The sequence below is a fragment of the Camelina sativa genome, chromosome 7 (genome assembly GCF_000633955.1).
Source record: "Camelina sativa cultivar DH55 chromosome 7, Cs, whole genome shotgun sequence".
Lineage (NCBI taxonomy): Eukaryota > Viridiplantae > Streptophyta > Magnoliopsida > Brassicales > Brassicaceae > Camelina > Camelina sativa.
In genome coordinates, this window is record NC_025691.1 from 17,132,737 (window position 1) to 17,159,865 (window position 27,129).

Here is a 27,129-nt window from a genome sequence, read left to right on the forward strand (position 1 = left end):
CATAAGATTTGGAGGGGAGAAAAAATAAAAATTCTATGATTAGATTTTGTTTTCACATGTCCCCAAGAGCCAATTTGCATTTTATATTGTTATAAGTTTGTATATGTCGTTTTTTTCTTGTTTATCAATCCACTTATCATCTTATTTAATGGCAATTGGTGTTAAGTGGAACTAATATACAAAGACGCAATCATGGGGTTTTATCCTGTAAAACAACTACACAAGATTCTGAAAAAAAAAAAAAAAAAAAAAAAAAAAAANAATCATTCACATTGAAACAATATACTCACCACTGAGAGATATTATATCAACCCCCAAACTGATGTAACACAAACAAAGGCCTCCCCTGTTGTCTCCCTCATAACTCATAAGCCATTGTCATGCATTTGATGCCTCTCTTCTCCTTTCTCCATTCTTCCTCTCAGTCTCTCACTCCAGTTCCTTGAGAAAGTCAATGTTGTCCAATATGATCTATCTCAACACACCAATCTCTTACCGATTTCCAACCATCAGGATCCAGACAAGCGGTGATCTTCGTGCTTATACCTGGTAAGGGACCAGGTTCCCTCGTGATTTTTCCCCCAAAGAGTTTTATAGCTTCTCACATGGTCAACAGCAAAACCAAAGTGACCAAAACCAGCGTCGACGTCATACTTGTCAACTCCATAATCTGTAAACAAACTTATATTGAAAAGGGCAAGCCAACCATCTTTATAAAAGAAGGGCAAGCAAGCCAACAACACTCAGGGTCTTGAGCATAAAAGCGGGAGTGAAACGAGACATATATGACTTACTACAAAGCCGAAAGGCGCAAACTCTTGTGTTCGTGAGAATTCAGATATATGGGCTCAATTTACAAATAGTACATCAGAATCCTTTGATTTTATCCTAATGAGCCTTAACGCAAATAAAAATTTAATAAACAAAAATTATATGAGAAGAACTTTTGTAGCAGAGATACTTGAGCATTTTGGTTAATAAATGAAAACACATAAAGCCATAATCATTTATGATGACAAAAATTGTAAGAAGCAAAGCCTTAGCAAATCAAACAAAGAGTTGTTATGCAAACTACACGACCAAACGCTGCATCTTGATACAGTTTATTTTTTCCTACAAATGTGATCATAACCTTCCAATGATCAACCAAAAAGGTGCAAAACCGAGACAATTTCATCAAACAGTAGCAGCAAGAGCACACACGAATTGATAATTGTCAGGGACTATAAGCACAGGAGCAAGCCACTCAACCTTGCCATAAATCTCTTCACTGTAGGGCCTTTCAAGTGTGATCACTGCACACCAAATCACCTTCTTATTATAGCTACAAGGCAAACCCACGTCCCAAAAAACAGCCATCTTTCCACCATAATCAGCCAATCTAACACTATAATAACCCCATCAATCAAACTCAGGCAGCCCTTCTGACCCCATCAACTCCATCCAGCTTCCAGTCTTAGTGTCATACAATACGATTCCATTTAAATCACAAAAAGAATAAAGTACATTATCTATCACGCAATAAGAGAACCATACCCATCCAAAATCCAAATCCTTCAACGTTTCTATCGCTTCCCATCTATCTATTTTTGGGTTGTAAGCCACATCGTCAATCCCAAACAAGATAGTGTCTTCAACCACTGCACTCTTGCATATACTTCTTCCACGACATCTATCTGCGATAGGGTTAGGGCTCCACACAGGCTCCCAAGTTAGGGTTTTTAGATCGAAAGCTTCCATCCAGTGAGAGGGGTCATCGGACTCTTCTTTGCATCCTCCTGCAACATATATCTTTTGATAACGTAAAACAGAGAAGTGAGAAATAAGAAACAGAGTATTTGAAACAGAGTACTTGATTGATAGATATCGGAAATAACAAATGAAACAACGTTCTCTTAGAAACGCAGTCTCATCATCCCACCTGCAAGAGCCTCGAGAGAGATCTCCAGCAAACGATGAGGAAGGGATAACCCAGAAAGTTCTAGAAAGTTTACAAGTTCAATCTTTGCATAAAAACAAATGAGGAGCTAACAAGTGCTCATATAGGATGCTAACGTAGGCTAACAACCCAGACAGACGCCCGACAAACACCGTTAATGCCCTCTTATTGCATTTCGTGACGTTGACATCCTTAAACCGTTATCTGCACATGCCGCCAACGTACACTTTTATTCCTTCTTCACGCGCCATACGCTCTGCATCTTATCTTTTTAGTCACGTGTGCGTATTCTCCCCAAATACTATATCAAAGCTCCCCCGTTGAAGAACCTTGCCCACAAGGTTCAAAAGCCGGGAACTTACGCTGCAAATCATAGAGAAACTCCCATGTAGCTTCATCCTCTGACTCGTTAGTCCATTGAACCAGTACCTTGGTAGCAGCTCTTCCTTGACGCTTGACCAGTTGACGATCCCATACCTTCACTGGTTCCTTGACAAGTACATCAGACACCACAGTGGGAAGTTGCGAAGTTATGAGAACACTACCTACCACTACCTTGAGTTGTGTCACATGAAAAACCGGGTGGATGAGAGAGCTGTCAGGTAATAAGAACTTGTAAGCAACTGGACCACAACGTTCCACAATCTTGTATGGTCCGTAGTACTTAGGTGCCAACTTCTGGTTAGACCGCAAGACCACTGATCCTTGACGATATGGTTGGAGCTTGACAAATACAGAATCACCAATCTCGAGGCTTCTTTCAGAACGATGCATATCCGCATACTGCTTCATCCGGTGTTGAGCACGTAAAAGATGGAACTTCAGAATTAATAGCATAGCCTCCCTTTCCTGCAGGCTACGAGCAACCACAGCTATTTTAGATTCTCCTGGTAGGTAAGGCAAATGAACCGGTGGAGCTTGACCGTATACCGCCTCATAAGGACTAAGCTGAGTGGCTGTGTGGAAATTCGTATTATAACAAAACTCTGCCAAAGGAAGCCAATTAGCCCATAAATGGGGACGGTCACTGCACATGCACCGCAAGTACGTCTCCAAGCAGCGATTGACCACCTCTGTCTGGCCATCAGTTTGTGGGTGGTAAGCGCTGGAGAACTTCAACTCCACACCCTGTAAAGAGAACAATTCCTGCCATAAAGTGCTAAGAAAGACAGTGTCTCTGTCACTTACAATGGACCTTGGACAGCCATGAAGCTTGAAAACAGTGTCCATAAACGCTTGCGCCACGGTCATTGCTGTGTAGGGATGAGCTAAAGCCATGAAATGGGCTGCTTTAGTCAACCTATCGACCACCACAAAGATAACAGTCTTACCATTGGAAGCAGGTAAGCCATCAATGAAGTCCATAGAGAGGTCGGTCCGTATAGTGTTTGGAATGGGCAGAGGTGGAAGCAACCCTGGATAAGCAGCGGTGTCGTACTTACACTGCTGACAAACTGCACAACTTCGTATGTACGCTTGAATATCCACTGCCATACCTTTCCAAAAGAACAACCCTTTCACCGTTTTGTAGGTCGCATCACGACCCGAATGTCCCCCTGTTCCTGAACAATGCATCCATTGTAATATTGTATTACACAGAGGCACAACCTTAGGCACCACAATCTTGTTTTTCCTTCTTAACACCGATTGAACCCAAGAGTAGTGTTTCTTCGCAGTATGGTTAACATGCAACTCTGCAATTAGCTTGCTCAACTCGGTATCGTGACTGTAGCTCGCCCAGTGGCGGACGCACGTTGACCGTGGGTGTGGCACGTGCCCCACTCTATTTTTTTATTTTCCTTGAATAAATAGTATAATATTTATTTATATACCCTCTAATTTAATTATTAATCTTATTAGTGCCCCATACTAAATATTTGTCTGTATCCGCCCCTGAGCTCGCATGAATGTCTTTTAAGAGATCACACTCCAACACAGACATTGCCATATGCAATACTTCTGCTCCCTCTACTCGAGACAACGCATCTGCATCCACATTATCTTTTCCTTGTCTATATTGAATCTCATAGTCAAATTCAAGGAGTTTAGGTAGCCATTGTTGCTGAATGAGCGTGTTCAAGCGTTGTTCCAACAGGTACTTTAAGCTGCGTTGATCGGTTTTAATCACAAAATGGTTAGGCAACAGGTAATGGCGCCATTTTTGCACTGCGAAGACCACATCAAGCAATTCCTTCTCATAGATGGAAAGGTTCAGTTGTCTTCCCTTCAAGTGGCGACTGATAAACGCCAGTGGGTGACCTTCCTGCATTAAAACAGCCCCTATTCCAGTTCTACATGCGTCGGTTTCCACCAAAAAGGACTTATCAAACATTGGGAGAGCTAGTACCGGAGCTTGGCACAAAGCATTCTAGAAGCCGGCAAAAGCTTTCGTGGCTTCTTCAGACCAAAGAAAAGAGTCTTTCTTGGTAAGAATGGTTAAGCATCTTGCTATAGTACCGAAGTTCTTGACGAAACGACGATAGTACCCAGCTAAGCCCAAAAACCCGCGCAACTGCTTCACATTGGAAGGAGTTGGCCAGTCTGCAACAGCGTTGACCTTGGCAGGGTCTGTAGATACCCCACCAGCAGCGATATAATGCCCCAAATACTCAACTCGATTTGTTGCAAACTCACACTTACTTCCTTAGCAAATAGCTTGTGTTGTCTCATTGTTTGGAAGACAAGTTGGAGATGACTTATGTGGTCGTCGTTGGTGGAACTATATACCAATATGTCATCAAAGAAAACAAGCACGAACTTGCGTAAAAACTCATTGAACACTGCATTTATCAAACTTTGAAATGTTGTTGGAGCATTGGTTAAGCCAAATGGCATCACCAAATACTCAAAGTGACCACTATGGGTCTTGAAGGCAGTTTTGTGGATATCTTCTGGTTCCATTCTTACTTGATGGTAACCAGCTCGCAAGTCTATCTTGGAGAAGATGGTTGATCCTCCCAATTCGTCCAACAAGTCTTCTATCAAAGGGATTGGGAACCGGTTCTTGATGGTGAGTCCATTCAGACCTCTGTAGTCTACACACAACTGCCAACTACCGTCTTTCTTCTTGACTAAGACCACCGGAGAGGAAAAGGGACTTGAGCTAACCCTGATTGTTCCTGCAGCTAGCAGTTCCTTCACTATCTTGTCTATTTCATCCTTCTGATAAGTAGCATACCGGTATGGACGCTGATTCACGGGGTCAGAACTTTCCTTGAGTGTAATCTTGTGATTATTCCCATTTGGAAAAGGAGGGAGTGTAGTAGGTTCCTCAAAAATATCCGAGTAGTCTTTCCTTAACTGCAAAATTGCAGAGTTTTCTGCATTTAGTCGCTGGCTCAGTTCCACTGCACATAACATGGCATCTTCCTGCTGCACAACTTGTTGAGCACAAATCATTGAAATTTGTACCGTGTCCTCCTGGTTTTTGTTGAATTTTGTTGCCTTTATTGTACGAACTGCCCCTTGTTTGATTCCGTGTAGTAGTATCTTATGATTCTTCCACCAGAATCCCATTTCTAACTTTTGTAAATTCCATGTAATGTCTCCTAATGGTGCCAACCATTGTACTCCCAGAACCATGTCACACCCACCCAAAGGAATCAACATAAAGTCGTGTTGAAGCAGAGTGCCTTGGAAGGACCACTGAAACTGCTTAACACGACCTTGCACTCCCAGTTTACTTCCATCTGCAACCGATACTCGAGTAATTCCGGCAGACTGCACATTAACTCCTAACATTTTTGCAGTACTAGGATCCATAAAGTTGTGAGTAGACCCTGAATCCAAAAGGATAAACAACACCTTTTTTTTATGAACTCCTCTGACTTTCATGGTCCTATAATCTGACACCCCTGATAGTGCACTGATAGACACCCGAGGAGTGTCTTTTTCTTCCTCCACCACAGTTTGACTGCTATCATCACTTCCTTCCTCTTCTTCGTCCTCTACTTCAATCATGAACACCTGTGATTTCTTATGTTTCAGATCATGATCAGGAGTGTACTTCTCATCACAGATGAAACACAATCCCTTAGCCCTTCTTTCACTCATTTCCTCCTGGGACAAAAATTTCCTGTTAGCCTGAGCTTGAAATCCTTGCTTAGGCGTGTCAGCTACGTTCTCCTTCTTGGTGACTGCCTGATTCTTCGAGGTTGAGCCGTTATAAGATGTCCTTGATTGGTATCCTCCTCTAGTGCTACCCTTGTAATGGGGGTGAGCTTTCTCATACAAGCGACCCAACACCAAACACTGCCTCACCGACTGAGGTTGAAACATGTGTATGTGCATTTGAGTATCCAACCTAAGGCCTGCCAAGTAAGCACTCACATGGTATTCTTCAGAGAGAGATACTCTAGTCTTAATCAATTCAAACTTCTGGTGATAATCTACTATCCCATCCGTCTCCTGCAACTTTTTCAGGGCTGCAATCGGATCATCCATCACATCTTCAAAACGTTCTTTTAACAAAAGCTTGTAAGAGCCCCAATCACTATAAACGCTCCTACCGAAGGGTGTTTGAACCACAGAGTGGTGCCATGTAGCAGCATGACTATCAAAATGCATTGAAGCCATCCTAACCTTAGACTCACAAGGTGTTCCATCCAACGAGAAAAAATCTTCTACCTTACCCAACCATTCTGTAACACGTTTACCATCAAAACGAGGAAAATCAACCTTACCAAGCCTTGTGACGCCGTGATAGTGACCAGTTACCCCAGATCCACCACTTCGTTGTTGATCAACATATCCTGCAGATCCACCACCTTGTTGATCAGAGTAACCAGAGGATGATCCAGGCGTTGCTGACACGGCCATCGAACCCTTTCCATTATTTTTCTGATCGTTGTTGTACACCGTTTGTTTCGGAATCATCTTAATCATGTCGAACATGTAAGCAATGTTCCGATCTATCTTCTTATTCTGTTCAACGATCGCCAACTCCAACGCCTCCGTACGGCTAAGGATCTGCACCATCTGAGCTTTATCCACCATCTCAGCTTCATAAATTTCCACCGATGAACCATCTTCCATCCTATTCGGCTGAGATCGAGTTCCAACCATCATTCCGAGGATAGCTTAGCTTTGATACCAATGATAACGTAAAATAGAGAAGTGAGAAATAAGAAACAGAGTATTCGAAACAGAGTACTTGATTGATAGATATCGGAAATAACAAATGAAACAATGTTCTCTTAGAAACGCAGTCTCATTATCCCACCTGCAAGAGCCTCGAGAGAGATCTCCAGCAAACGATGAGGAAGGGATAACCCAGAAAGTTCTAGAAAGTCTACAAGTTCAATCTTTGCATAAAAAACAAATGAGGAGCTAACAAGTGCTCATATAGGATGCTAACGTCGGCTAACAACCCAGACAAACGCCCGACAAACACCGTTAACGCCCTCTTATTGTATTTTGTGACGTTGACATCCTTAAACCGTTATCTGCACATGCCGCCAACGTACACTTTTATTCCTTCTTCACGCGCCATACGCTCTGCATCTTATCTTTTTAGTCACGTGCGCGTATTCTCCCCAAATACTATATCATCTTTCCACCAAAGACATTGGCAGCAGGGCGATAACGCTCCACCACCTGAATTAGGTTTTCGGGAGAGAGTGAACCAGTGAGGGTTAGGGTTAGAAGGGGAAAACTTTATGCACACGTAAAGACAAGTCTCGGTGCGGCCTAAAACTGAACGAGTCCCGTAAAGCTCAGGTGAAGCAAGGAGAGGTCATATGCTCTTGGAGACGAGATAGAGAGTCTGGTAGTCCAATCTCGAGACGCGTGCCAAGATACTTATTAGCAAATCATCGGGAAGCTGAGTCAATTGAGGCGTCGGAGGGAGTGAAGGTGAGTCCTTCACCGGTGACGACGACATTGGCGAAATCAAACTGTCGACGGCAGAGTACAAAGAGGAATTTAGGGTTTTTTTTTACTGCTAGACTGTTCTAGCGTAATGGTTTCTGCTTTAATTCTTATTGGGCCTCAAAAACATTAAAATCTGTAAAACTTGAAGAAAAAGAAAACACATTCTACATTAAATGACTTTATTAATAAATTAAATAAAATTGTTGAACGAAAATTAGAAATGTTTTAATTTTTTTTTAACGGCAAATCAATTTTATTATATTATTAAAATGTTACATGATACATTATACATCCATTCAAATACAACCATTGAACCAAATAAAGGAAATTGAATCAATTTCGATGAAGAAGTAGAAGTAACCCTGCTTTCCAAAAGAAAGCCTTACAGGTAACAGATGAAATCTGTAAAGTCTCCTCTTTATATACTCGTTAAGGGCTAACACCTTATAGATGAAACTCCCAGATGCTTTTTGCATAACTTTGATTAAACATAAACACTGATATGTTGCTTGAAGTGGATATTGATCATGTTTTCTGAGATGCCCTACCCTTCTCTGCCGGTTAGTTTCACACGTCACCTTACCTTTCATCGATGTGTTGTTCTTATATAGACTTGACTTTCCAGGATCTCATATTCGCCGACCAAAACACCAATATATTCCTTGAATTTTATGCTTTATATCTTCTTCACAAGAATATTGAAAATATTGGTTATCATGGAGAGTTGACAAAATCTTCACGGAGATCACGGGCTTTACCTGATTAAATCCGGAAGAAGAAATCACATTTACTTGCCAAGCAATAATCGGCTCCACTATCGGAGAAAAACGCCATAAACGATTTCGTTTCAGATCACCATAATAAAAGACTCTAATCGAAGTTGGTTGCATTTGACTAATTGTTGACGCCGTTGGAAACAAATTCAGTCTTGATTGACTCTGAATCTGATCAACCCAATTCATTGGTACAATCACCAACACAACCATCACCACGAAAAAAGAGAAAACAAACTGCAATTAGCCATCGTAGAACACATAAACCTATAATCAAATCAATCGATGTAACCATCTCTAGGAAAAGTGTTTCTGATTTCGGATCTGGCAACAGTTTTGAAAAAAATTGGTAACCGTTTGTCTCAATTGGGAAAACATCACAAACGTCGTTGTCATTCTGAAAAAAAAATTTAATCGGCAAATCCGATGTAATCCCATACTAGTTATTAGTAAATAAGAAAAAATAATAAAAAACTGGATAGGAACCACCGGCAAATGCCGGCTGCCGGGAAAACAAAAAGGAAAAGTGGTTTTGTTTGTTCGCTCGGATATCGCCTCGGGAGAGATGGGAGAGAGAATTCGTAAACAACTTTTTTATCTTTTCTTTTTCTGTAAATAACTTCACTTCACGTCTTTCGATCGAAATGTTTTAATTTTTATAAGTGCATAATCTATCATGAATTTTGGGATTCAGAAAAAGTTTGAGTTTTGTTATTGTTCAAAATTTTTAACCTATACCAAAATGATAGATAAATTAATTAACACAAATAGAGTAAATACACTACTGAATTACCCCATTGTGTTACTTGTGTATCAGAGAATGTTTATTAATAATTTGGAAATACGGATTAGAACCGATGCACGTGATTAGTTTGCACACAAAGGCTGGCGGGCCAAGAAGTTTCCAAAGCTTATCAAATTGATTATATTTTAATTAAACCTCTGCATCGTGCTGATCTCTTAATTTAAAAACCTCTTCTCTGCACAAAGTAAAACCAAAGCCACTCTTTATTAGTTCACTGTAATTTAATACATTATTGATCGATCACTAAATCCTCCGACAGAAAAGTTCAACTTCGTGGTGCCACAGACAAAACTCACAAGCAGAAGAAGTCTTCATGTCGTTATTGTCCTCATTGTATGGACGCCAACCACAGTTCCTTGCTAAGAACATCATGGTTTTACCATCGCACTTGCACTTCTCTCGAAGGTACGCTGTTTTGAGTCGTTCCATCACCGGGTTGGCATGATCCCAAACGAACTCTCTAATCTTTTCAATCTTGTATCGAAGTTCCAGCAGCTCATCTATCGTAGTTGACAACAACGGCTTTGTAACAGAAGACAAGATCTTGAAACCCTTTTGTTTTGTTTGGCCTCCAAGACAGATCAGAATCAGCCCATAGACATATTTAGCCTCTTTGTGTCCTTTTTCTGCAGCTTTAGCTAAATGTTTGAGTCCTTTGTGCTCACGGTTCTGTAGAAAGTAGTAGATGAATCCTTTGCGATACAAAGCTTCGGGGTTTCCATTCTTGCGACATCTTTTGAAAAAATTGGAGAACGTTTCATGGTCGCGATGCCATGGGAACAGAGGGGTTTCTTGGAGCGAAAGTCTGCGGAGAACATATCCATCATCGCAAATATGTCGAAACGGTTTCGAAACTAATCTGAGATTACGAACCTCTGACAAGGAAGAAGCTGCGATACATGACGAAATCTCTACGAGAAGATCTTCCGGTAAAGAATCGAGGCAAATTCTTGTTTTCCAAGATTTCTTTATAGACGAAGAAGACGAGGACAGAGAGGATGATACCATGTTGTTGTTGTTGTTGAGATTCTCAAGAGTACTGTTTCCAATTTGGCCAATTCCCTTTATATATATAGAGAGAGGGCTTGATTCGTTTTCCTTTTTTGATTAGGAGAGACAAAATTGTTCCTTTTCCTTATTAAAAAAGGAAACAAAAATAGATAGATAGATGACTAAAGAAAACAGGAATAAGCAATAGGCTTTAAGATCCTATTCTCAACCCGTCTAGGATTTTAAAACCCGATAGACTCAAGAAGATTGTATGTCCATCGAACAGGATCAAGAACTCACTTTAGCTGGGCGTTTTGGAGATCCTACAACCAAAAAAATAAGGGTTTCATTAGAATCAATAAAGACAATAAACCTAGGCGCGCGTTATAAAACTACTCCATTGTTTTGTCATGAGCAGATAAACAAAAATAGAATAATAACCCCATTGTAATTAAAGAACTTTCTATAGAGATCACAAGATATAGAATCAATCCTAAAATAGATTCTATATATATAATAGCAAGAGAGTCACATATGATGTAGATGATATCTAACAACTGACTAGGTTCAAATCAATACAATCAACTGACAGTCCTTCCCATATCTTCATACCAAAGTAGCATCAAGGACATACTTCACAATACAATCTTCAACTCCGTCTTCTAGACGATGTAAAGACAGAAATTAAACCAAGAGAAAAGTTTCAGCTTTTATTCACTGATTACACAAAAATAGACCCTGGCTTTCTCATCAAGTGCATGGACTACAAACTTTCCGACACGGTATCCAGACAATTACAGCCAACAAAACCAATATTTTAAAAAGAAACCAAAACTTGAAGATACAAACACGAACCAAAGTCTATGACAATCCACTTGCTATTGTATTTGTACCCGTGCACAGAAGGCAGCGTTACATGTTTGACTCCTTTCTGCTTTTGCTTGGCCTGTGAAGAGAAATACAAGAAAACCATTTGATCACTCTTTTAATGTTCCAAAATAACAAATTTCTTAAAACGAGTTCACAAAACAGCTATACTTTTTATCCATCACAAAATTGGCTATACCCAAATAAAATCAACACTACTCTCAACGATAGATATACCTCTTGTGAGAGATATATCTCTCTATCTCTGATTTCTGTTCAGGCTTATAAGCTAACCATCTTTCATGTGGACATAAATCATCAAATGTCCCTAGATCTGCATATTAATTAATAAGATTGAGATTAAATTACCAAACACATTTGCATAAGAAACATAAACAAAACGTTAAGCAAAATTTCAAACCTTGAAGCAAAAATTTTGGTTCTTTCTTCATAGCACTTGAGTTTCCAAAGAACAAGACCATTATCATACAATATGATTGGTTTAGTTCTACTTGCATCACATATACGCGTCTCTGTAAACAGAATTTGTCAGGTTAAAGACAACAACCATTTTTTTTGGGACAATATATTAACATATTGAGTCTTACTTTGAGATGTCATGCCTTTTGCTTCCATCATCTCGTCATGAGCTACTTTAGCATCAGCTCTTATTTGAGACATAATTAAGTTATGTTCCTCGATGGACAATGGAGCTCCATTTTACTCCATAATGGCTTTGGCAACATCATCTTGCATCTTCTGTTTGAGCTTCTTCTCCTATAAAGACAAAACGAGCTTCAGCACAACAAAGAGATTGATATATATATATATATATATATATATATAAATTCATCATCTTACAGATTTTAGAAAATACCTTTTCCTTTGCTGCTGCAAACTTTTCTTGAGCTTCTTTTTTCTGGTTTTCACACTCTTTAATTTGGCTTTTTATGTAATCTCTCATTACCCTGAGAAAATTACACACATGAGGTATCTCAAAACGAAACATATAAAAACTACAAGAAAAAATTGATTCACATACTTTGTGCTAAGTGATTCATCACATAAGAAATTTAGAAGCTTAAGCCTTCTCGATGCATCCATCTTCTCGTATTCAGTAACACCCGCTACAAAAGTTTCAGGAGGGAACTCATCACTCAAAACTTCTGACTGCGATAGGATCTCTCCAATAGCAGTGAACCAACTGCTGTCAGTTGCACTTAGAGTCAAGGTCCTGTAATATAAAATTCAAATGCATCAGAAACATGAGCAAGAAAACAAACTTACGTATACATTTATATAGACTCATACATCTCTCTATGATGTGATATTAAATCCAACAACTGGATCATCATCTGGCTAATAGAGCAGTATTGGTTTCTCCTTGTGTTACGCCCACATACAAAAAGCTCACGGACAACAGTTTCAGCTTGTCCTTCCTTCAAAGAAAGAGCCTATCACAAAAGTTAAAAGCGAATCAGACTAAGAGTAAATCATTACAGACCATACGTTGTTAAAAAGCTAAAGAGAGTAACTATATATCATACGTTTCCAAAGGCTGTGCAAAACTCGAAAAACTGGAATACATTTCCAGCTTCTTCAGTGGGTATATCAATGCCTGATACACAAGTCAAGCTTGTACCCTGAGGAACTACTGGAGCCTCAAAATGAATCTCCTCTTTAAGTTTTTCTCTGGGTTCGGCTCTCTTCCTCTTGCCCACCACTTTCTTCTCCTCCTTGGCAACATCTGTTTCATAAACGTTAAATCATTAGCCTCTTCTTTTATATTAGAAAACTAACAAAAAACACAATTCTAAAATTATAGTCTCACCTAATATTTCCACTTCTGTCCCTGGAACAGTTTCACTATTGCTACTACTACCTTCAATGGAAGCAGCAATCTACATAATTAAACCATGTTGATCAAGTAAGCGTAATTAAAGACAAAAGCTAAAGATCATTAAAAACAGGATTTGTATTTTAGTTACCAGTTTTGGCTTCCTCTGATAAGCAAACTTATCAGGCCCTTCAACTTCAAGAAGCTCAACGACTGAAGCCAACCCACAAGCTCTAGCTTTATGTACCAAAATCCCAGTGGGGTTTAGCCCTCGACTTACCCTGTAAAAATCCACACAAACCATTTTATTTCATTGATAATTATAAAGCTCTAATATATCTCAAAGAGACGTGTAATTTACCTGCACACACTGCAGATGCATATGCCTCTACATTGAGGACATACCCAATCGTCCAACTTTGCTACTTCTTCTGCATTCTCACCATACCTATGATTCAAATCATGAATAACACACATAATAATAAGATGTTATTATTGTGGAAAAAAAAAACAATGAAATAAAAAAAAAACGAACCTGTTTGATAAGCATTTGTAACAAAACTTATTGGGGCATAGCTTGTTAGTATTCATCTTCCTGGCCTTGCAAGGTGCGACGAAGTCCATAGTCTTCTGTCGACACTACACAAACACACAAATGAACCAACATTTTAAATCAAGAAAAAAAAAATTATTATTATCTAACCAAACAAAACTATAAGTCTCACCTGGTGACATGATTTGCCATTTTTCGAATCATAAACTCTTCTGCCAACGACTCTAACGCCAGGATTGCGATTACGTTTGTTCTCCATAACAACAGTAAAACTACGGTGAAAAAGAATCGAATTTTGGGGAATAATAGAGATTCTAAAGAACTAAACCGATGAATAATGGGTTAATTAGAGAGTAAATAAATCAATGGAGAATGAAACTAGAGAAGATGATAATGGAATCTATAAGGTCGTTCATGTTTTTTTTTTTATATAGATTCAAATTTTCAAAAAAAGAAGGAAATAATAAAAATATGTTCAAAAGTGTTTTTTTTTTATCATTAATAGGTGATTTCAGATATTCATCCTTTTATTTAACTATATTCTATTTTATGATAAAGCTCTCACTGGTTTAAATTTTGAAGTTATAGAAACAAAATATTTTATTTCTCTTTTTGGTGAAAAATAGTAAAATGGAGAATTTTTTTTATTTGACTTCTATCATAGGATGGTAGAATAATAAATTAAGAAATAATCTTTAGATTATGCAAATATTCATGTAACCAACTTTTTTTTGTCAAATCAATGTTAATACACTTGGATTCTAATTTCTAAAGATTTTTGAAGACTTCAACAAAATCTAATTTTTAAAAGTGAAAGATTGTTAAAGATTGATAAAGATTTTTGTTGATTAGTTTTCTAAAATCTTGTAAAGTGCTCCAAACAATCTCTATATTTTTGTGATACTTTCCATAACTTTATTCTGTAAAGAAAATGTCTAAAATCGTGAACCAATAACATAATAATTGAATTCATTAACAATCCTAGATTCTTTTATTTTAATTGAATAACACAAAACTTTTAATAACTTTATAAAAGTCTGAATCCAATAACCCAAATTTGTTATGATTTTAAATGACTTTTTACAAATCACAAACTAATAACACTAAACTTTAACAAAGTTCAACAAAATTTTGATTTAATAACAACATATTCTACATAACATTTAAAATCTTTAAAACTCTATTCAAATCTCAAACCAATAACCTCCACTTAATTGAATCTAAAAATCCCAAATTCTATACCAAATTATAGAATGTAGTCAAATAAAAGGAAAAAAATCGGAAAACACCTACTAATGACAAACACACTTTTGAATATATTTTTATTCCCCTTTTTGAATTTTGATTTTATTAGATAAAAAGAGGGAAAATACCTCTCAAATTCCATACTCACTTCAATTTTTTCATTCTCGTTTTCCTTAATTCGATTCTTAAAACATTCATCCTAAATTGTGTAGTTTACTTTCTAACCCAATATTCAAATCCTTGTTCTCTATTATTCCCCAAAGTTTGATATTTTCACTGTAGTTTACTTTTGTTTTAGGTTATATGAAAATTTTCATCAATTTTTAATATATTTTAATATATTTATCTAATAATAAATCTTTAAAATGAATTTCTCAGTAATAGTTTAAAAACTTTTATTAAACTTAAGTACATAAATTAATCATTTGTAATAAGCTAAAGTAAAAATAAATCTAAATAAAAATGTATTAGACTAAGAATTAATACAAATTATAAAAATATTTCTGTGGCCTAACACGGATTTTTATCTAGTTCATATATTAGATATATAAGAAGGACAACCCCTTATACGAGATTATACTCACTTGTACTCTCGAAGATTCTTAGCAGCAGAATACTTTTTCTAAGACTGAATTTTTTTTTGATGAAGGTATAGACCCGCAAATCAAACAAGTTACAGTCAATGTTTGATATCGTCGTTCATGAGGTCTATTCTCTCTTAAGCAGGTTTGAACAAGTAAAGTAGCGTTTGTATTCCAATTCCATCCTCGTCAAAGAAATTAGAACACAAATAGATTTGCGAAGTCGTAATTTTACTAATTAATTATCGATAATTGTATTATTCAATGGCTACAAGGAAATTATAACTCTTAAGTAGTGCTTGTTTTCCATACTTACAAGGAAATGAGGCGACCAGAAAAACGCAATAAACAAGTGCATGGCCATATAACTTTCCTGTTTGAGCGAAGCTACAATCGGGCTTCTACAGTCTTCAAGTTCGACTAAATTCAGTTTATCCAGTTTCACGTTTGTAAATCATATTAGATATGAACATCGGCTATGTTTTTGCTTTTAATATCATCATCATCAGTTCATTAAAACTTTAATTGCTCACTAATATACATACAAACATCAACAATCTCCTTAAACTTGTCAATGAACCTGCTCGTTCTTTTTTCCTTTAGAAGATGTATTGGGTTTAAGAAAACAATCCTCCTAAACCGGAACAGAACCCTCCTGGGATGATGAGTTTGCAGTTTAGCTGTGAAAGGGCGAAGAGTACGTCTATGCCAATTAATCCTCCAGAATATATATGTGAAAATCCACTTTGACGTAGAACTCTAACCATGCACTACTATAACAATATTAGGAAACTCCAAATAGAAACCGAATACGGAATACTAAAACAAATAAAAGATAAGGAAAATAGAATGAAAAACCACACAAGTAGGATGAGATCCAAGCACTTCTTCTTAATATCCTTTGAAGAAGCATCATGGTGAACTAATAGATGATCAAAAATAATCCAAATTAAGTCTGAAACTTGCACTGAAAAATATGACAACGTTCAACAAGATGTCATATAATGTGACACTAATTAAAATCCATTTTAAGAACTTGAAATTAACTCATAAAGGGAGAGACTAAACTTGGAAAAAAAGGAACAAGGAGACTGTCACGAAGAGGAGAACAAGACAAGATGTGATATGTAGAGTTTGGGGGTTGAAATAGGAGGGGCTCCAGGAATTGCTTAAAGAGCATCACCTTGTTACCATTCTTGGAAATTGCCGCAGGGTGGAAGAGTGAAGTCTCATCATGAGGCGTATAGCAAGTGGGGTTAATCTTGTTCAAGTCAATGGAGAACAACTTGTCCATTTTCAATAATGCCCCACCAGTGTTGTGGTTAGTGAGCCTCCAAACGTGTTGCATGCCATCTCCATTTGTCTCTAAAGCCCACACAAGACGACGGTCGTCGTCTATGCTACCGAAGCTCATATCAACAACGGATGATGATAATGTCTCAATAATAGGATTTGGAATGACTTGAAACATGTCCGTGTGAAGATCAAAAGCAATCAATTTGGTCACGTCTAGGTGGAACCAATAAAGCCATCCGTTTGCAAAAGCTGGTGAGTTGGTGTTGTTTAAGCGATGTTCAGGAAGAGGTGGTGGCACCTGCCTCCATCGCTTGACTTCAAAATCGAATATATCGCATGATAAGGTGGTGCTGTACTTGTTAATATTATGTAAACACACTATTTTGTGTGTTCCAGTAACATAGTCTTTTCCAAATCCTGGATCAGGGACCTCTGAGTCATTGTTGTCTTTCTGAAAGTTGGCAAGAGGAAGCTTGTAGGACCATCTCGTGGCTGGGTTTATCACTGTAATTTCTCTTGTGGAGGCATAGAAGCAGACAAGACCATCAATACTATCGGAAGGAATCCCATATTCGTCGCTAGTAGGTATCCCTTTATCATCGCTAATATGATATCCTTCTTCTTCTTCTTCTTCTACTAGACAAGCGGAAGACCACTCCAACCTCATAGTCTTTAGAGCAACTTTCCTATACCAGCTTCTATACCTTGTATAAGAATATAAACACACAACTTGGGTTCCTGGGTTTTCTGATGCAACATGTGTCTTTCCTTAAAAGATGTGGACCTTATCATACCTCTCCAGTGTTTAGACACGGTTTGGAATCTCAACAGGGATTTCACTGGTAGTCGCAACATAACTTGTTCTAACACATCGTGGTTAAGTATCTCATCAGTTCCCTCCCTTCTTCTTTTTCTTTTGCTTTCTCTTTCAATTATTATCTTCCATGATGTTGCATCATCTCTCCTGTCTTCACTTCTTCTCCGATGTAAGTCTTCAGTTTTTCTTTCTCTTCGTGACCACAAAGACCATGAGATTTTGTCTTTTCCGTTGCTCTTCCTCTTCCATGATGATGCACCGTCATATTCATCTCTTCTTCTCCTTCCTCTCCATGAAGACGGTGCAATCTTGCCCTTTTCCATGGATGATAGATCATCTGATCTCCAACTTGTGTCTTCAATTCTTCTTCCTCTCTGTGACAACGAGGACCAAGAGATGTTGTGTTTTCTGCCGCTCTTCCATGATGATGTACCATCGTAGTATTCATCTCATATCTTCATCTTCCTCCAGCTTTGAGACACTGTCTCTTCTTCACTTCTTCTCCTTCCTCTCTCTGAACACGACGCTATCTTTTCACTTTTGTGGCTCTTCCTCCCCTCCATCGATGCTGCTAAAGATTATCGTCCGATGTGTCTTAATGCTTCTTTTTCTACGTACTACTACTTTTTGCTTTCTCTTTCTAACGACAACGTACGAAGACCAAGTAATATTCGCCTTCTTCATGTCTTCAATGGTCTTCTTATGATTTCTCTCTCTGCCTCCAATATATATACATAGACATTGGCTTCTCCTACCGACTCTCGAACTAGGAATTCTTTCTAGTTTCATGTAAATCCAAAAGCCTAGTGGTAACTATTTTCTGAGAAGATAAACTCAAAGAACAAAAAAAGATATAGTTGTAATTTATTTATATATATTTTTAAATTATTAAAGATCTTAATTTTAAGTAAGCATTAAAACCTAAAAAGCCTTATTACATACAATGTTAGATTCCGATACTGAAAACAAAAAGTTAGGTATTTTATAAATCGACTGATTTATCTTAATAAAAGAAATATATTTATACGATAAATCACACTTTACATGTGAATAATCGATGACTAATCTGTGAATTTTTTTGTTAAAGAAGTATCAAATTGATTTTAATATTTGTAACTATGTATAAATATAACTGTTTGACAAGTGTTAGGGATGAGATGTAGGAGATTGGGTTTAACATTATTCTATTAAATCGATTTAAATCAAAGAATAATTAATCCAATCAAGTCGGAAAAGCTCGGCTCAGTAATTAACCGAAACCCGATCAGGGTCTGAATCTTCTCTTGAAAACGATTTTGTACTAGTTCTTTAAACGTTGTGAAAAATGTCTTTGACATCTGATTTATGTTTGAGAGGATACATCCAAGTGTAGTCAGTATAGTGATGCACCAAAACAAGATAGTATTTGTAGTTGTTTATGGAGAGTATGGGAGAAGTCCAAACATCATAGAAGAGGTATTGCAGGGTTTTTGTAGATGTAATCGATGAATTAGCAAAATGCAATTTGTTTGTTTTATTAAATAAGCAATCAGAACAAGAAAACTGTTTGGAGGAGTACGACAAGTTTAACATACAAAAAGATGGGTGACCAAGATAAGCATGCCAAGAAAAGTGTCGTTTTTGGAGTTGGTGATGCGTAAAGAGCCATAATATGAGACGTTGTCACCGGCCACACATACAAGTTGTCTTTAGTATTGCCTTGGAGTAACGAGTCCTTGTGCTGATGATATATCATTGTTTTTAGGTGTTTTTAGCCATGATATAAGTCTTATTTATAGAATCTTTTTGATATTTTTAGAGTCTTTTGAGTCTTTATAGGATTTAGCATGGATGAGAGCGTAATGGAGCTAAATAGGAGGATTTGGAGCACATTCAAGCATTAAGGCTAAGCTGTGAAGTTGGGAGACAAGTTCAGAGACTTGCATCGGTTGATGCAAGTAATGGTGTCGATCGATGCATCATCCAGCAGAAGAATCAGAAGTTTTCTCACCAGTTTTGAAGATTTACAAAGTTGCCCCAAAATCTTCCATATTTGCATCATTAGTCCCTGGACGTTTTTAGGAATATAAATAGGATTTTTTTTGGGTCATTGTTTTAGACCTAAGTTATTTTTCAAGTTTTATTTTTCTGTCACCTTTTGAGAGAGAGACCTTGAGAGCTTTTTGGGAGAGACAAGAACTCAGCCCTGTTGAGAGAAGCTTTTCTAAACTCCTTTGTTCTTCTCTTTTGAATTTAATGATATCTATTTTATCCATGGTTTTTGTTTCATTAATCATGTCTGAGTAGATCTCTTGTTAGGTTCAGGGTTTTTCATAGGGTTTTTATGATTTATTAGATCTATTATTTTTAGGATTCTTTATCTTTCTAGATCTTCATCTTAGGTTGTTCTTCATATTAATTCTTGATTGATCACCTAGAGTTAATACCTAGGAAAATAAATTGATATGAGAATATAATTGATTTTCCTGATAACCTTTTGACGAGCAAAATTACTTTCTGCAAAGAGATTTGATTTAGTGATTTTGTGAACAATCTAAACTTGTTTTTAAAGCTGATTTATTACCTAGAATTTTGCAAAGAGATTTGGATTTTATGATTTTAAATTTAGATAATATTTGCAGTTAGAACTGATTTATTTTACAAAAGAGTTTAGAGTTCTAGATCTGATCTTAATTGCTTGAATCCTAATTTATTGATTGATTTAATATTTCATAAATTCCTGACAAAATCCCTAGGCCTAGCTTTTTAATTCCCTGAGTTTACAACACTTTTTAAATTTTGTTTCTGCATTGTTTTTAAATTAATATTTTGATTTAGCATAATTAAAAGATTATTAAATCTATTGTGTGATCTAGAGTCCTTGTGGATATGATCCCTAAATACTACAATGATCTCTTAATTTGAGAGAGTAGCTCTAGGGTAAATTTGAGCATATCAACCGAGAACAACAAGTCGAGCCTTGTAACGCTCAAGCGTTCCATCAGATCGGTATTTCAAAGTAAACACCCATTTGCAACCAAGAGCTTTCTTCCCTGGAGGCAAAGTTTCAACCGTCCATGTACCTTGNCTGTGATCTAGAATCTCTGTGGATTCGACCCCTAGAATATTACAACTGCAAGGCTGTTAGTACCATTAGGGTATTACAATTTGAGCATATCAGCTGAGATTCTTCCCCTAAAGTGAAGCGGGAAAGAATTATATTGACACACAATTAGTATTGTATGGTTAGTTTTTAAATTATAGTATTTTTTTTTTGTTATAGAGCCCAATTCCCCGTATTAAAATTGTAAAATGAAGAAAATTTAATGTTTCTTTGACTTCTATAATAGGATAGTAGAGTAATAAATTAACAAAGAATCTTTCGATTATGCAAAATCTATTAATTCATGTAACACAAATTTTTGGTCAAATTATGTAACAAACCTAATGGTGTTTTAGATGTTTTCCCTTCTTCTAAAGATTTTTTTTTTATTAATCAACCATCATATTATACAATCCAAACAAATAATTTACACTTTTGTAATTTAACCATCATATTATATAAATTTCTAGCCAAAATTTATTTTTCTATTTTATCATGGCTATTTATTTTAATTACAGAAAAAGTTGTTTCTATAGATCCCAAATTCTTGAACAATAAGATCATTACCATAAAATTGAACAACAAAAGAAATCTGTAAGACTTTTGAATATATGTTTCCCTCTTTTTAAAATTTAAAATTATTGGTAAATAAATTATATTAAATTTTTCATCGAATTATATATATTTTTATAATAATTTTAAAACTTAACAGATTTATCAGGGTTATAATTAAAAAAAAATCTTATCTTTTGGAAGGCACAAGAAAATCTTAAAAATTATATATATATATATATATATATATATATGTTTTAAGAAAAATAAACTGGAAGTAGATCCAAGTTGGATCTGAATATTATGTTTCTCAAAAATAATAATATTTGGATCCATATCCGGAAGTTTCGTATATCATCTTTCTAATCATATTGTGTTAGATCTCGAATAATTTTTCCACCATTACAGATGATCTCGAATTGTTTATCTAATGATTTTTTTTTTATTTGGAAGATGTTTTATATTAAATTTTGATGAATTTATTTATCTTTTCATTGAAAATTCATGAGTCAAAACAAAAACATCAAGCTATCAAACTAATAAGATAAATAGATAATCAAAGAGTATTCAGTAATAAGAAAACCAAAAAGTAATGCAAATAATTTAAAAAAAAAACAGTTAAATCATTTGAATGTAAAAGATCCTAAACTATGTCTTATTAGCACATACCTTCTGCAAAAGAATTGAATCAAATAAGAGGTTTCTTCATTGATGCGTTTGTATAATCCCAAACTTTTTTAAGCTATGTTTTTGCTAAGTTTTTGTAAGCATAAAAATACGGCGGATATGATGAAGACATAAAAAAGATAGTATTGGATCCTTTTATAATAACAAAATGTTAACCTAGATGACAAAACAATGGGAAAATGCAAAACAACGTCGAATATATTTATTTACACAACGTCGTTTGGGATGTTTTAATTTTGTGTTGCTTAGAGCCTTAGATTAATTAGTTCTAAAAAGATCTATACGATGACGTATACAATCCTCTGAAACCAATCTTTTAGTCTTCTAATATACGATGTCGCGATGTTTTAATACTTGCCTTGTTTAAGGTAAGTTTTTGGTTACGTAAAAAGTTATCTAATTCACAAATATATTACTCCAAAACAATGTTTAATGTATGTTTTCTTCTTCTTTTCTTTCTCTTTTTTATATATGTTCTATGTTTACATGTTTCTAAAGAGATAATGTGCGTTGTATAAGTTTTTATTGTTGTAAGTTCGGATAAAAACCAAAATTCTTGTTTATCGTTCACTCATTATCTTATTTAATGACAATTAATAGTTAAGTGGAAACTAGTAATATACAAAGACGCAACATAGGGTTTGTCCGGTAAAATGACTACACTAGATTCTGAAAAAGAACAAATAATTCACTTTTGTATAACATCATTCAATGTCCCTTTTATCTTGTCTTAAGGTAATTTTATTGGTTTCACTAACTGTAATTCACAAATGTTTTGTATAACTAAATCTAGCGCCAGTTAATCTATCCATGAACTTATACAATACATTTTTGTAGCTTCCCTTGTTAATAATATCCCATAATCAAGCAAAATGAAGGAATTACATTTTTTCAAGTGGGTGTTCTTTTAACGTAAGGATCCTTCGACTACGCATAACCGCATAAGATTTGGGGGATAAAAAATTAAAATTCTATGATTAGATTAGTTTTACACGTGCTATGTTTTCACTTTTCACATGTCCCCAAGAGCCAATACGCATTGTGTATTGTTGTAAGTTTGGATAGATCGCTTTTACTTTTTTATCAATCCACTTATCATCTTATTTAATGGCAATTGATGTTAAGTGGAACTAATATACAAAGACGCAATCATGGGGTTTAATCCTGTAAAACAACTACACTAGATTCTGAAGAACAAATCATTCACTTTGAAACAATATACTCACCACTGAGAGATATTATATCAAACCCCAAACTGATGTAACACACAAACAAAGGCCTCCCCTGTTGTCTCCCTCAGAAGCCATTGTCATGCATTTGATGCCTCTGTTCTCCTTTCTCCATTCTTCCTCTCACTCCAGTTCCTTGAGAAAGTCAATGTTGTCCACAAACACCTACAAAGCCGAAAGTCGCAAACTCAAAACGCGAAAATTCAGAGCTCTTTCCATCAAATATGAATCTATCTCAACACACCAATATCTTACCGATTTCCAACCATCAGGATCCAGACACGCGGTGATCTTCGTGCTTATACCTGGTAAGGGACCAGGTTCCCTCGTGATTTTCCCCCCAAAGAGTTTTATAGCTTCTGCAGTTTTGTACACATCATCCGTCCCTATTGCAATCTGACGGTAATAAATTACAGGCAAACAAGTTAAAACTATGGCAACCGTCCAGTTGAAAAGGAATTTACACGAATTGTATGTCAAATGTTTCTCTTACCTGAGCATAAGCATTTCCTTTATCGTATTCTGTAACACCATAGTTATATGTCAGCTCTAGGACAGGAAATTTATCTTCTGGACCATATCCCATCATAGCTATCGTGTACTGTAAATAACCACTTACGGTAAGTGAGTTTTATATAAAAGACTAAATCAAACCGATCGAACAAACACTAGTAGCAGGTTTTGCATGTAGCAACATATAGAGAACGGAAATTTAAGGCCGCGTGGGTAATAAGAATTAGATTTGAGGCAGTGCAAGTTACCTTGTACTCTGGGTTGTCTCTTGTTCGCAGAAGTTCCATTCCAAAAGCCTATAAAGAAAGCATTCACATATAGAGGATAAGTACGCATTCTGATAAAAGAAATAGAAAATCAATCAGATGAAATATATGCTGTTCAGGCTATAAACTATCATATCTCAAAACAATTTCATAGGACAACTCACCTTCTCATAGAACTTTATGGCCCTATCGAGATCACCAACACGGAGCATAACTTGGCAAAGAGGTTCTGGTGTAGGACCTCTTTCCAAGAGTTCAAATTTGTAACCATCAGGATCTTCAATGAATGCGATTACAGTTTTGCCACCTTTGACAGGACCAGGCTCCCGGGATACTTTGCCCCCTTTGGCTTTAACAAGCTCTACAGTTTTCGCCACCTGTTTGCAAAGAAAGCTCACTTCTTAGAAATAAAACCATGTGGTGGAAAGAGCAAAATCCAGACACATCAAAGAAAGGACATAAATTTCGAATAGATTGTAGAAGCTCACATCGTCAACAGCAATACCAAAGTGACCAAAACCAGCCCCGACGTCATACTTGTCAACTCCATAATCTGTAAACAAACTTGCATTAAAAAGGGCAAGCCAAACCATCTTTATATAAAATGCATAGTCTTAGGCTAATTGGAGCTAAATGATCAACATATATGACTTACTATAAGTGAGCTCAATGACGAAGTGTGAATCTTCAGGTCCATAACCAAGGAAAGCATTAGTATATTTTTCTTCAGGTATATCACGCTTGCGTAGAAGCTTCATTCCAAGACATTCAGTGTAGAATCTGCAGCAATATTAGATGATTACATGAATCTTCAGAAAACTTCCCAAAGATTAAAAGATCAAATCCAAAAAAAATTCACAATAAAGTCAAGACTTATGTACTTAATCGTCCTGTCCAAATCGCCAACGCGATAAACAACATGAAGCATTCTTCTCTTGTCATTTTTAACAAAGCTGAGAAGATCATCTTGACTAGTAGCTGTGCTAGCTTGAGCTGCTTTACCAGACTCAGCCACTCCTAAACAGTTTACACTTCTTCTCAAAAGCTTATGAGAATTTAAACCAAAAAGCTGTGATTGAGGTACATCTGCAACAAAATTCAAAAACAAGAATTGATAAACTAATCAATGGATGTTGATTCCGAAACCAGATAATATCAAAAATCAGCCTAATTCAGAACCCTAGCTGGAGAATTCACTAATCAATTGAACAGTGATTGATTGATTGATTCCGGATTCTATCTATATATAACTGGAGATGGAGGGGAGAGATGATTACGGAGAGTGCGAGAGAGATTTCTGGAGAGGTAAGAAACGGGGAAACGAGGAGATGAAGAGGAGAAGCAGCCGAGGGAAGGTCGGATTGAGGACGCCGCCATGGGAATGATCCTCACCGTCTTCTTATTCCTCGAGAGTCAAAGCTCTGTGTGTTTGTTTATGAATCTTCTTCTTCTTCTTCTTCAAGCGGTGGGTACTTTTCCTCCGTCGGAGAGGAAGTGACGACAACGGTAGAGATAAAGCTTTTTTATTATTTTTTTTTTTTTGGAGATTTATAAATAAAATAAAAAGTGATAATAAATAATTTTAAAAAAAATGGACGATCCTCGTAATATTTCGACTTTATTTTAAGGTATTTTGCTTAATTAAATGATGCCTAGAAAAAAAAAACAAATTAGTTAAACTACATATGCTATTTAATTAATCAGTTGGTGTTTGTAATAGGCGATATATTATAATTTTATGAATTTTATTTTGTTATTATCGAATGGAATTGAGAATTTATTTTCCTGATATTTATGTTTCTAAAGCATGTAAATTATAATTCCATTTTTTATTATGCAAGATAATGCGATTTATTCAAGTAGCCGGAAACGAGAAGTTATCTATATTATTTTTATAATAATGAAAAATATTTAATTATTTAAATAATAGTATTTTTAATTTAAGTTTTAATTAACAAAAATAGGAATTTGTGTTGAGAAAAAAAAATGTCATAACATTATATAGTAAGATAAAAACCATTTTTTGTAGTAAGATTGTAGAAATATAACCACAATATGTTTAGAAGTATATTTTACTCAAGTTTTTTAGTATATATAATAATAACAATCGAAATAAATATCAACAATCATTGCGATTTTTTGTCATATATTTTTGTTAAATATTTTTCTTATTTTTATTTTTAAAAAACTGCTACCTTCTATAAGTGAAGTCACAAATCTTTAATAATTTACTTAAATTTGTTATCTCAAATTCTCAATCATAAAACAATTATTAAAAAAAAAGAGAAATACCCTAAAATAGCACTAATTTATGTTTTTCTTCCAAAGTTAGCACACATAAGTTCAAATATTCCAAAACTCGCATTATTATGATTTTTTTTAAAATAATAAAATTAATTATTATTTTGTTACTTACAATTTTGAAAGCTTACATAAAGCTTCCAATGATGCTTGAAGTGAAGCTTCTGATCTTCTTCTTCTTCTTCTTCATGTATCAAATTTGATCTTAGATTTTGAGATTTCTGACGTGATTCTTATGGCTTTTAATTGAAAAATTAGACTAATTTGCAGTCAGTCTGATCTGATGATTATTGGAAGAAGATGAAGAAGAAGAAGCAGAACGAAGATGGAAGAAGAAGCTAAGGAGGAACGACGATGGAAGAAGAAGAAAAAAAAAGAACAAAGATGGAAGAGTTTTGAGGAAAACGAAGATCGGTCGGAGAAGCCACGTCGTTACCATGTAACGGAGATGCGAGGTCCTTGTTACTCTGTTCTCAGCCAGAACCTTCTTTGAGATTCCATAAGAAATTCTTCTACGATATGTACGTTTGATTAAGAGTGGTGGTCTCAGAGCTAAACCAATGTTTGGGTATTGAAATTGTTGGGAACTATTGGATAATGAATGAAATCTTATTATGAGTGGTGGCTTGAATTGTTGGGTATTGGAATCTGAACTGCGAATGAAATGGAAAATCATAAGTAATCTTGAAGCTGAAATGTGTATTTGAGTGCTACTCTCTCCTATGTGGATACCAAAGTTGTTGCATACCAAGTGTTTGATATAATGTCATTGATAACAAAGCAGTTGGTAAAGAGTTCGAAAGTTTGTCTTCGTCTTCGATGTCGATGTCTTCGGCTTCTTCGGCTTCTACTTTGTCGATGATGGAGTTGGCTAGTAGTGTTGATGATGCGGAGTACAGCGGGGGAGGATCTTCTGGTTATGATC

At 36.0% G+C, this 27,129-nt stretch overlaps 2 protein-coding genes and 1 pseudogene across 3 annotated transcripts; all 3 read right to left on the reverse strand.

Moving 5' to 3' along the window:
* Positions 433-25,433, reverse strand: LOC104701329 (probable lactoylglutathione lyase, chloroplastic). 2 transcript variants are annotated; one of them, XM_010416994.1, is made up of 9 exons: positions 25,181-25,433; positions 24,785-24,989; positions 24,559-24,683; positions 24,392-24,456; positions 24,068-24,280; positions 23,886-23,933; positions 23,618-23,725; positions 23,442-23,520; positions 433-558 (listed from the first exon to the last, which is right to left on the reverse strand). In XM_010416994.1, the coding sequence occupies exons 1-9, from the start codon at positions 25,278-25,280 to the stop codon at positions 452-454; spliced, it is 1,050 nt and encodes a 349-aa protein (XP_010415296.1). In that variant the 5' UTR covers positions 25,281-25,433; the 3' UTR covers positions 433-451. The 2 variants fall into 2 exon arrangements, with proteins under 2 accessions (XP_010415296.1, XP_010415297.1); XM_010416995.2 differs by lacking the exon at positions 433-558 and adding an exon at positions 22,996-23,289 and having other exon boundaries at positions 23,380-23,520; positions 25,181-25,432.
* LOC104704103 (putative F-box protein At1g67623) lies at positions 9,632-10,487 on the reverse strand. The gene has a single exon (XM_010420238.1). It carries the CDS (start codon positions 10,394-10,396, stop codon positions 9,632-9,634), a length of 765 nt encoding a protein of 254 aa, XP_010418540.1. The 5' UTR covers positions 10,397-10,487.
* LOC104704104 lies at positions 11,467-13,894 on the reverse strand (annotated as a pseudogene).